The sequence below is a fragment of the Aythya fuligula genome, chromosome 1 (assembly GCF_009819795.1).
Source record: "Aythya fuligula isolate bAytFul2 chromosome 1, bAytFul2.pri, whole genome shotgun sequence".
Lineage (NCBI taxonomy): Eukaryota > Metazoa > Chordata > Aves > Anseriformes > Anatidae > Aythya > Aythya fuligula.
In genome coordinates, this window is record NC_045559.1 from 206,654,089 (window position 1) to 206,665,957 (window position 11,869).

Genomic DNA, 11,869 nt, shown 5'->3' on the forward strand with positions numbered 1-11,869 from the left:
TTCATGCATGCTAGCTTGCTTTTGCAGACAGTCACTATCGCCAGCAATCCAAAGAACCTGTCTACCTGTTGCTGTAATAAATCGCACTTGATTGCATTGTTCCTAGTCGTGATAGCCCTCATTAAACGTGACTAGAGTAAGGGTGGTTATACGTTATTGGTGAATCCGTGACCGTGGTAGTTCAGTGCTCTGAATCCAACCAGACCCCTAACGGTTAATGAGTTATTGGTGAATCCGACCGGACCACTAACGGTTAATGCGCTGTTGGTGAATCTGTGATTGTGATAGTTCAGTACCTGGAATCTGACCAGGCCCATAACAGTTAATCAGCTACATCCCTTAATGCGACAACCTTTAAAAGCAAGGGGAGAAAATTTAGCACCAATCATAACAAAGGTATGTATGCCTAGAGTCACTCGAGCTCCATCTGATAGACAAAAAGATATAAATTAGCTTAAGGGAGATAGGATGTTAGGGAAGATATCATTGCAAAAGATAAGATACCATCTCAAAAGATACCTTCTGACTTCCGGGATGAGTCGACAGGCTGAGCATCTCTTCCCGCCCCTTTGGGATGCCTTTGGGTAAGATTCAGAAATGTGGTTATACCAAGTGCCTCCCCAGGAAACTCAGACATTTATAGAGTTGCTTTATACCTTTTAACACGTTTGTAGCCAGGCAGTGTTACTCATACTTCTGGTAATGGCACGTGCTTTGCAGACAGTGAATTTGTCTCCGGCATTCCAAAGAACCTGCGTATCTGTTGCTCTAATAAATTGCGCTACTCATTAATCTAGCCGTGGTAGTTCTCAAGGAATGAGACCGAACTCTTTTAGGTGTGTCCATAGTAGTTCACGGAACACGACTAAACTGAGGATGTATTACATTATTTGTGCATCCATAATCATGATAGTTCAATATGCTGACTGTGATCGGACTTACAATGAGTACTTGGGCATCACCCCAATTATTTTAACCTTTAATGCAACAGACGGTGCAGACATTCATGCTGGACACATTGATGGGCCTTCTGGGGAGCCCTCGGGAACTGCGCAACCATGAGTGTGGTATATGTGGGAAAAGGTTGCAGAAAATGTGATAAAGAATTGCAACAACAGGCAACAGGTACATGAATAAATTCCATATATGTAAAGGGTTAGTATGGCTCTTTTAGCACGCAGGAAAGAATCCCTAATTTATTGCAGGTCTTCAAAGGATAGGAAAGTATTCTGGCTGGGGCAGATCCAAGCAATTGACTCTGCCTGGGTTCCCAAGAGCTTTGCATTCATCCAACAAGAAGCCATGAGATGAGAATGAGGTCCCACACACTTGTGAATAACTGAATCGGAAAGTAAAGGCACATGGCTGTCTTTACAGTGAGCCCCTGCAGGAGTCTGTACTGGGACTTCTGCTTTTCAGCTGATTCTATCTGGGACAACAGCAAGGTGACCATGTTTGCTGATGAGATTGTTCCTTTGAGAACAGGAGGGCCAGCTGAGAAAATCTGCAGAAGACCCTGGTAGGACTGAGCCTCTGAACAATAAAACAACACATTAAAAAAAAATAATAATAAAATAAAAAAATCAGTTCAGACAAACATAAAGAGATGCACCTGGGGAAAAAAATAAAATCCACAGAAAGCTTTACATAGAAAATGACAGGCTCATGGCTAACAATTATCTCTCAGGAACAAGCTGTCACAGTTACGATAGTTTTACAACAACACAGTTCAGTGATCAGCAGTGTCCAAAAACAAACCAGATATTAGAAATTCCTAGGCAAGGAACAGAAAACAAGCAGAGCGCTGTGCATCTGAAAAACTGCTGCAGTCCTGGTGCCGTGGGGAGCAGAAACACTTGCTATGAGAGATGAGTGAGCAGACTGTGGCTGTGGTTTGAAAAGAGACAACTGAGGAGTCTTGACAGAGGTGGTAAAGGCATGAAAGAGATGAGTGTGGGACGATTGCTCATTGTCACCTCCAATATGACAGCTGAAAATGTGAGAAATGGAAATATCACAAGGCTTGTTCAGAAGGAACGCATAGAGGTCATTATTCATGCAACATGTCACTAGACCACAGAAATCACCAAAACAGGGTCTTGTGGAGTTCAAAGTGTTCATGAATTAAATTTAAGAAGATGAGCTCCTTAGGCAAGTGCATTCATCACCAAAAAGCCAGCCCTGTGATTGAAGAAAAGAGCAAAACAGCCCTAAAACCTGTGCTGTCCCAGCAGGAAGATCCCACGTGTTTGCAGAGGGTGGACACTTCCCTTCTTGTGACCAGATCTTTACTCGTAGTTTCAATTACTGTTTTCAGGTTTTTGCAACAAGGTGCACTGTTTCCCTTCATCAGCTGGCATCTATTCTTTGTGTTAGGAGTTATTATTAGTTCCTCTGAGAAAACAGAGCTTATACTGTTTTTGTGATGAGAATTACCACTTCTGTATTTATTCTTGGTGCATCCTGGATCTGCACTTCCTTGCTTGTTTTATCTTATGCAACGGTGTACAGCAAATTAAAACTGCCTGCTGTAAGGCAAGTAGAGGAAAAAGGACTTGTTATGAATGGCTAAGGCTGATAAGAGACCTGTCCTTCAAAATAAGCAGCCAGATTGTTTCCCAGGCCAGACAGCATTGCCTGTGAAAGGGGCTGGGCAAGCTGGTTGTCACACCAACAAAACTGCTTCTAAGGTAACAAATTCTGGCAGAAGTTAAAGCTCGTTATGCATATTAAGAAAGTAATTTCAAGTGCCAGCACCTGTGTTAGAAGGCATTGCTATTAAATCTGACCCCAGGAAGCTCCTGCAGTGAGTGTTTTTAGGGTCTTACTGGGGACTTAAAGGCTACCTGGACTGGTAAGGTTGTTTTCTATGATTTTTTTTTTTTTTTTTGGGGGGGGGTTGGTGGGGAGGGAAGAGGGAGTTAAGTTTATGCACATAGGTATGATGCAAGTTAGCTACTTTTTAGCTCTCAGGTTTATGTGTATGCTTTATCAGTTTTGTAATTGTTATCTTCTGTGTCACTTCATGTTCATTTAATGCTGTAAGTAGTTTGCCTTTCTCTTGTGCTCTGCAAAAAACTTTATGGAAGGTGGTTGGTTTGGACCCTTACCCTGTTTTCACAAGGGCTGTAAAACAGTGCTGTTTCTGCAGTAAGCTACTATAAGAGTCCTATTAACCTCTGGGTGTGTGGAGGAGGGTAAGGTATGGTAACACGAAATTAGAGACCCACAACTCTGAGATCAGACTTGATAGACATGAGACAAAGACCCAGATGAAGATAAAGCAAAGAAAAACTCTTTTTCTGTACTCCTGAAAGCAAGGTGGGTCTCCTGTAGTTCACTGTCCATGTGCATTTAACTATAACTCATAAACTACTAGCTGAAAGGATCCCTTAACTAGTTATGTCTATTTCTTAATAAATGCTCAGGATCTGAAAGCTCTGCTCTGAAATAGTGGTGTGGCTTAATGAAGTGAGTGGGTCTCATATAGCATCCTCTTTCTGGTCAGGGTGTTTTGTGGAATGCTTGAGGTTAAGTATAAAACAGTCCTTGGTGCTAAATGTGGCTGACCTTCCAGCCGAGCCTGGGGGAGCTGCACTTGTGTCCTTGGTGCTGTGAGCTGCTGGCAGTCTGCTTGTCTGTCCTCAGGAGCAGCTGGCCTGTGCAGCACATCAACTACTGCTGCTTGTGGCAGACCCCTTCCTGCACTGTCCCTGTCCCGCAAGCTCTGGACTCCCATCCCCTGACCTGAACGGGGTGGCTGTGGAGATGAGAGCAGGGCAGGTGCTGCTCGTGCTGTTGGCTGCCTCGGCAGTGATGCCTGCAAAGGACCCGTTGCTGAATGTCTGTATGGATGCCAAACACCACAAAACCAAGCCTGGCCCAGAAGGGATGCTGCATGGCCAGGTATGATGCTGCTGTTGATGTTAGGTGGGGTTGTCTGGGTCTGGGACCCCTGTACCTACCTCCCCAGGTGATATGGGCTCGTTTGTGCTTTGGGCTTAGCGACCACCCACCTGAAGAGGGTGGCCTGTGCTGGGTAGGAGGCTTGTTTGATGCTTCCCTCCAGAAAATGGGGAGGGGAGGGGCAGTGCTGTGAGGAATTGTCATCTCACTGTTACCCCTGTTTCACTAGGGGGTATCCTTTCCAAAGCCTAGGTACCTAAGATAAGAACAGATAATGGATGGCATGGAAAGACGCTCTCTTTTGCTCCCTTTATCAATGCTAGAGCCTGTTATTACTGTGCAGCTCTGGCAGATCTTGGTAGGGATGGGACTAGGAGCAAGCAGGAGGCAGCAGTTCTTCTGTCCTTATGCCTGGCACCAATTCCTGGTGAGAATCTGACCCTCAGGGTCCTCCTCATATTCTTCCTCTAACTCCATCTTGTTGCAGCCCTAAGCTCTTCAGGCTAAAGCGTCCAAGGGCTGGCTGGAGAAGAGAAACTGCTATTGCTACTGATGGGTTTCTGCCTCCTTGGGCTCCCTCAAGACGTCCCCAGCTGGTCTATCTCCTGTTCTGTTGCAGTGTGCTCCCTGGAAGGACAATGCCTGCTGCACAGCCAACACGAGTTCAGAAGCCCACAGGGACCAGTCTTACCTGTACAACTTCAACTGGAACCATTGTGGGGTGATGCCACCCAAGTGCAAACGCCACTTCATCCAGGACACATGCTTGTATGAGTGCTCACCCAACCTGGGGCCCTGGATTGACCAGGTAAAGCTAAATCCCTTGTGATGAATGCAACAGGGCTTGTACCAGTCACTATGTGTTATATGGTGGCCCTCTGTACGGTATGGTGTGGCATGTATGGGTGTGTGCTCCTCAGGGACACCTCACCTTTCCTACTGGGTTTGGATAGGCTGATGGAAGAACTGCCTGTTGTCAAGGTGTGCTGGGTCTGGCTGGGATGTTAACTTTCCCTGCAGCAGCCCAAGCAGTGCTGTGCTCTGCACTTGGAGCTGGAACAGCAGTGGTATCACACCAGGGTTGTGTCTGCTGCTGAGCAGCAGTGGCACAGCACTGGGCCTCTCTCTAACCCTCCTAGGGGGTGGGCAAAAAGTGAGAAGAGAAACATCCCCAGGGCAGCTGACCTAAACCAACCAAAAAGATATTCCATACCATGTGATGTCACACTCAGCAATAAAAGGTGGGAACAGGAAGAAGAGGGGAGGGGAGGGCTCTTGTGAAAACATCAGTCCTCCTCCTGAACACCAGCTACGTGTGTTGAGGCCCTACTTCAAGGACGTGGTCAAGCATCGCTCATTTGTGGGAAGTAGAGAGTAATTTATTTCCTCTGCACTTCCATATAGCCTTTGTTTTTGTTTTCCCCTTTCCCCCTCCCTTTTCCTTTTTTTTCCCTTTAGTTAAATTGTTTAGTTAATATTTTTTCCTTTTAATTAAATTATCCTTATCTCAACCCATGAGTTCTTTACTTCTTTCCTCATCTAAGGAGGGGGAGTGAGAGAGCAGTTGTGGTGTTTAGCTGCCTAGCACAGTAAAACCACCACACAAGGCATGTCTCCCTCAGGGCTGAAATTCTTCTAAGATCAGCTCTGGACCCTAGAGGAAGGTCCTGCAGATCCTGCTCCTTAGCTTTCGAGGACCACCACCAGTGTGTATGGTCCTGTTCCCTTGCAGGCTGACAGCAGCTGGCGTCGGGAGAGGATTCTCCATGTGCCACTCTGCAAAGAGGACTGTGAGGAGTGGTGGGAGGACTGCAAGGACTACGTCACATGCAAAGACAACTGGCACAAGGGCTGGAACTGGGCAACAGGTCAGTGGCTCTGTGGGGGAAAACCTTTCCTCCTCTCCACAGGCAAGACCCTGGGATTGTCCCTGCTCCTGCCTGTGCTTGGAGCCAAGACCCTCCCTGGCCTCATCTTCCTCTGGAGTTGCAGACCAGAAGGTGGTCAAGCCACCATCCATCACTGCTGCGATGCAGTGATCAGCTGTGGGCAGGCTGAAACAGGTGGCCTCCTCTCCCACATGAAAGGAAAGAGATGAATGCTAGCTCAAGTTGTTTGCCTTTTTTTTTCTTTTTGGTGCTGTCTTCAGGAACAAACCGCTGTCCTTGGGGCTCCATATGCAGGCCCTTCACTGAAGTCTTCCCTGAACCAAAAGACCTGTGTGAGAAGATCTGGTCCAACTCCTACAAATACACCACAGAGCGTCGGGGCAGTGGACGCTGCATCCAGATGTGGTTTGACCCTGCCAAGGGGAATCCCAATGTGGTTGTGGCGAAGTACTATGCTTGGAAGAAGAGATCCTCTCCTGTGGGGATGGAGAATGTGACTCTTGAGGCTGGTAAAGCTGTGTGTGCACTGCCGTGGCCTGTCCTGGTCCTGCTGCCTCTGGCCCTGGTGTTGCTCCCTGAGGAAGCAAGGTGTGGGCCCCCTGCATGGGGGTCCCTGTGACAGCTCCCCAAAGGCGTGTGGCTTTCACTGCTCTGAAGGAATGGGCTCCTGCAGCAGAAGCTGGTGTGGGTGGCACCTAGGTCTGGTCAAACTGGTGATGTGCCCCAGCATGTGCTCAGCATGAATTGTTGGACCTTGACAACTTTCAGCTGCCGATGAAGGCAGTTATTTCTGTTATTTCTCCACAGTCCTAGGGAGAGCATTACCAGGCATCCTTCCTCCCATGTAGGAGCTCCTTCATGTCTGTTCTCATGCTGTACTTGCTGTCTCCTGTCCGTAGGACAGGTGCTGATGGCTGTGCTCTGTATTGGCAGCATTTGTTCAGGGTCTTCAGCCGAGCTCTAGTGTTTGGTCCTTTCTTGATTCCCTGAAGTGTTGGTAATAAAAATATATTGCTCTGAATCAGCCTTTCTGTATGGAGGTTAAGTCCTGCAGAGGAGACAGAAGCACTCTGGGGGTGGAATGAGGCTGCTGGACTGGGTGGTGGCAGTGAGGTCTGTAAAAGTGAAGTCTGCCTGGGGGTAGGAAAGCTGTAGACTTGTCTCCTGGCCTGTGGCAGCTCAGCTGCTGGGCTCTGCTCCATCTCCCTGGGGGAGGTGTGGAGATAGTTGTGGTCTGCAGCAAGTACACTAGGCATGATGGAAGCACTTACGTCTCCCCCATAGTCACAATCACTCTCATGTTTATTCCCCTTCCACCTGAGCCAGGCCCTCTGAAGCTGGGTGCAGGAACAGTTTAACATTCTGGGCATGGATTGCCAGAGCCAAATTGCTGTTGCAGCCTGGTGAAAATAGTACCTGCTTTTTCAGCAAGTACCTCTGTGGAACATCTTAGAACAGCCCTCATCATGTAGCTGTATACAGCTTGTATGTTGGAAGCTCCCTCTCCTGTACAGCTGTAGAAAAAGTCGTGTTGGCTGGTACAGCTTGCATCCCCTGCATCGAGCCTGGCTTTGGCTCCATGTCTGGGTTGCTTCTGACCTTCTCTCCCCTGGAGGTGGCAGTTCCTAGCCTCCCACAAGGGATTTGCAGGCTGCATAAGTAGCTCTGTGAAAGCTCACTGCTGTGCTCAATTTTTTGTTTAACTCTGAGGTGGGAACAAGCCTTTGGAAGGGGAAAAAAAAAGTAGCAACTATTTAAAAAGGAATAGTGAGGAGAAGGGTAAGGAAGGAAACACATATAGCAGCTTAGGTTAGGCAAAATTCACAGGTGTCTAGTCTGCAGAGCCTTATTTGATTTAATGGGTCTTTACATCAAAGTATATCTTTCCAGAAGGCTTTCCTCTCTTAAAAAATATTTTAATGATACAGTCTTTGCAGCTGGTTACTTACTGCTTGCTTTTACATGAAACAGAAGCACTTTTTTCTCTTTTCCCCCTCTTCAATGTGTTGCTTCAACTTTTGCAGACTAGCCTAGGACCCTGACTTGAGAAATACCAGAAGATGTTTTTGGCCTGTATGCGGATTATGAGGTTTGCATGGTCTGACCAAGCTATGGATGGGGAAGAGGAAGCACCTGGACCTACTTTCTGTGACAGTGGCCCCCGTGAAGGGGGCGGGGGGGGGTAAAACATCTTAGACACAAGCAGGTTTGCTTTTCAAAGAAAATCTTATTTGGGCAGCTCCCTCCTATCCTCAGGGTTCCTGTCCATGCACATTCTAGTCAAAACCTGTGTGTCAGAAAACCACTGGGTACCTGTCTCCCATAAGTGTACTGGAATCCCCTTCAGGGATGGTGTGGACTCTGGAGGGTGATCTGACCTTGCTGTTCCCAGCCATGTGCACTTCTATCCTTTGACAATTTCTCTGGGCTCAGCTGCAAGTTGGCTGCAGTGTCACATCTCTGCTTTATGAGAAGCTTTGTTGGAGACACTTCCTCACTGGGCATTTTATCAGTTCTGTTGGTACTGTTCCTGTGCCTGACAATGGCAAGATAATTTTGCCTGCTCTATGGTATCTGGGCAAGTTGGTCTGCAGCTTGTTAGGGGGTTCTGTCTGTTCTTCTGTTGTCCCACCTTTCCTCTGTATCTTACATCTTGCTGGAAGAGGGTCTTGTTGCTGTGACTGCTGACAGCAGGAAATTTTTCTTGCTTTCCAGGCTAGGCTACTCCCCTTCATTTTTACTGTGTGAGGTGTAGGGAAGGGCTCTTCATTTAAACCCTCCTGTTGTGATGTAATGCAGAGCATCCATGCTGTCATGAAACAGCAGTGGTTTGCAAGCCCTTGTTAATCTTGACAGGCATTGCTGGGATGGAAAATGGCTGTAACCTGCTCTCCATCCCGTTTTCTTTTCCTTGTGCCAGTTATGAGGAACTGCATAATCCTGTCTGCTGCCAGGACTGATCTGAGCCTCTACGAGCTCATGTACAAATTCTTTTATGTTCAAGAATTTTTTTGTTGCCATCAGTTTGGGGTTTGTCTCTGTCTCACAATACTAGATGTGAGTATTTGGCAGTTTGAAGCAACCAGATCTTTTTGTCCTCAAGAATCAGAATCATGAATTAGGGGAGGATCTATGTAACGTTTCTTTTGCAACCACATGAATTTGGATCAGTCCTACATCCTTTGGGCATGCTAGACTGACAACTCTAATGCTGGGGGCGGTGCACAGCTGCTCTCTGCAGCAGTGCATTGAAGCACTGTGCAATCAGTGCCCCTGGGTGCTGCAATGGGGGGCTCTGCACAGCCAAACCCACAGCAACCCTGGGCTGGTAGGAATTGGATAGTGTTTTAACAGGGAGCACAGGTGAAAAGGGGGGGTGGAGGGAGAACACTTCCACTCGAGAAGCTGAAGTGTTGAGGAGTTTGGTGTCTGAAGAGGGCATCAGGTTGGGAAAACAGGTCGCTCTTGCATTCTGACTTACTTGGTAGTGGGAAATGTCAATGTGTGCAGGGAAATGCCAGCACAGTAGAGCTGTCAGAGGGGTTTTCTGAGAGCAACAGGAAGGCAAAAGGGCAGCCAGCTGAGCAGAAGGAGTGCCCACACCCCAGGTGTCCTCCTGCAGTGTGTGATGCTGTAGGTACAGAATGGGGCAGGCAACAGGCCTCTGGCTGTGGGTGGGCAATGGCTCTGTCCCTGGGGAAGATAGAGCTGGGCTTGAGCAGGTCCTGAGAAACAAGACAGGCTCTGCAGTACCAGAGACAGGTGGCTTACTGTGCTGGAAGGTATGCAGCTCTCTGAAAGGATGGGATAATGGTGGGAGACCTTGCAGGGAAGGGAATGGTTTAGCGGAGCAGGCTGGGCATTACAAAAATAACCTGGTCCAGCTGCCCGACCTCTTCAGGACTGATCAAAAGTTAAGCTTCTATGTTGGTTTTACCCTGCTGAATTCCATCACACTGCTTTCTTACTCCCCTTCCTCAAAGGAAAAGAGGGGGAAAATACAATGGAAAAAGGCTCATCCACCCTCTTTGCCCCCAAACAGTGCAGGGGAACAGGGATTGGGGGTTGCAGTCAGTCCATAACACTTCAACATCTGCTTCTCCTTAGTCTTTACTCTAATCATAGAATACCTTGAATTGGAAGGGACCTTAAAGCTCATCTAGTTCCAACCCTCCCTGATATGCACAAGGATTGCTTACGCCAGCCCAGGCTGCCTGAAACCCCATCCAACCTGGTCTTGAACATCTCCAGGGATGAGGCACCCACAACTTCTCTGGGCAGCCTGTTCCAGTGCCTCACCACCCTCAGAGTAAAGGTTTTGTTTTTTTTTTTTTTTTTGTGTCTAACCTAAACCTATCCTCTTTCAAAGCCATTCCCCCTTTTCCTATCACTATTTGCCCACATAAAATGTCTCTCTCACTGTTCCAGTATAAAGACATTCCCTCAGGATGCCATCCTTCCTGAATGGAGCCTGTGGGGGCTGTCCACAGGCAGCAGCTCCTCCAGAACTGCTCCCACACAGCTCCGTCCCACGGGGTCCATCCCCCAGTCCCAAACTGCTCCAGCACGGGGCCCCACAGGTGGGCGGCAGCTCCCCCCAGACCCCATCCACCTGCTCCACCGGGGGCTCCTCCACCCATGGGAGGGCTGCAGCGTGGAGATTTGCTCCGTGTGGGACCCATGGGTGCAGGGGGACAGCCTGCTCCAGCAGGGGCCTCTCCACAGGCCGCAGGGGAACTTGTGCTGTGTGCCTGGAGCACCTCCTGCTGCACTGACCTGGGGAGCTGCAGGGCTGCTTCTCTCAGTTACTTGCTTCTCTCCCCTGGCTGCTGTTGCACAGCATTTTTTTTTAGCTGATCTTATATATGTTATCACAGAAGTGGCACCAGCATCTCTCAGTGGCTCAGCTCTGGCCAGTAGTGTGTCTTTTGGCACCGGCTGGAACTGTCTTTTCTCTGACATTGGTCAGCTGCTGGGTTCTTCTCAGAGCAGCCTCTTGCTACCTAAACCTTGCCACATAAACCCAACACAGTTATTGAGAACACTGTCTGAACATCTTTTGAACACTGACAGGAATGGGGCATCAACCATCTTTCTAGGAAGCTTGTTCTGCAGTTTGACCACACGTTCTGAGGGTTGACAATTTTCAGCAATTTCTTCCAGATCAGACTGGTTTTCATCCCAGAGATGATGGGGTTTTGTGCAGGTGGAAGCTACATGCACAACTGGGCAAGAAGCATGTGAGCAGGATGGTGAGTGCTGTGCCAAAGTGATGGGTGGAGCAGAAGGTGACTGGTTTGCAGAAGATTGCTGTAAGCCAGGCCACAGGGTAAGCAACGTTTTGGGGGTGCTGCTGGAGCTGAGGCTGGGACCAGAGGTGGGTGGCTTGGAGGGGATGTGCACTGTCTCATCTGGCTGTGCCCCACGAGGGTCACTGGGGCTGCAGTGCCAGGCAGGACTGACCACAGCATGACGCAGAAGGGGATAGGGAGCAGGTTTGGGCCTCTGCAAGCAGAAAACCACTTGATCTCCCACAAAATATCTTCCTCATCCTGGCACTATTTGCCTTTTTGACCAGGGTTTATGGCTTTACCTGAACAAAAGTTCTATAGGTGTGAACAGAAACATTAAATTTCCCATGGAATCAGTGGTAATTATTTGAGGAAAAGAAGCAGTGACACTTTGTGGGACCATAACTTTTTTTAATATACTTATTCTGTGTGGGTTTTTTTTTTTTTTATTTTCTTGTTTGTTTGTCTGTTTTTCTAGTTGAAGTTTCTAGACTTCAGTAAGGTGAACTGGACAAAACTGAGAGCTCATGTGGAAAATGTCTAGGAGACTATTTCTCAGGAAGATATGGAAGATATGCTGTTCCTTAGAGATGCAATATAAAGAATGTTTTTCCAAACTCCAGTGATAGAATGAATAAGCAAGAAGAACACTAAAAATCACCATCTAAATCACTACCTTTGTAGTGATTCCTAGTTTAAAAATGAGCAAACTCATACACTTTTTTTTTTAACTAGCAATGGTTTATAGAAAGGCCTAGCAAGAGCATGTAAAGCATAAAGGCA

At 47.7% G+C, this 11,869-nt stretch overlaps 1 protein-coding gene across 1 annotated transcript; it reads left to right on the forward strand.

Annotated features, from left to right (window-relative positions):
• Positions 1-534: 534 nt before the first annotated feature.
• Positions 535-6,414, forward strand: LOC116502217 (folate receptor gamma-like). The gene is made up of 5 exons (XM_032208012.1): positions 535-584; positions 3,726-3,906; positions 4,526-4,714; positions 5,639-5,774; positions 6,056-6,414. The coding sequence occupies exons 1-5, from the start codon at positions 535-537 to the stop codon at positions 6,412-6,414; spliced, it is 915 nt and encodes a 304-aa protein (XP_032063903.1).
• The last annotated feature ends 5,455 nt before the right edge of the window (positions 6,415-11,869 follow it).

Coding starts and splice junctions, on each gene's coding strand:
- LOC116502217 (XM_032208012.1), top strand. CDS start 535: ATGAGTCGACAGGCTGAGCATCTCTTCCCGCCCCTTTGGGATGCCTTT. Junction 585..3,725: donor CCCCTTTGGGATGCCTTTGG/GTAAGATTCAGA, acceptor CTGTCCCGCAAG/CTCTGGACTCCCATCCCCTG. Junction 5,775..6,055: donor GGGCTGGAACTGGGCAACAG/GTCAGTGGCTCT, acceptor TGCTGTCTTCAG/GAACAAACCGCTGTCCTTGG.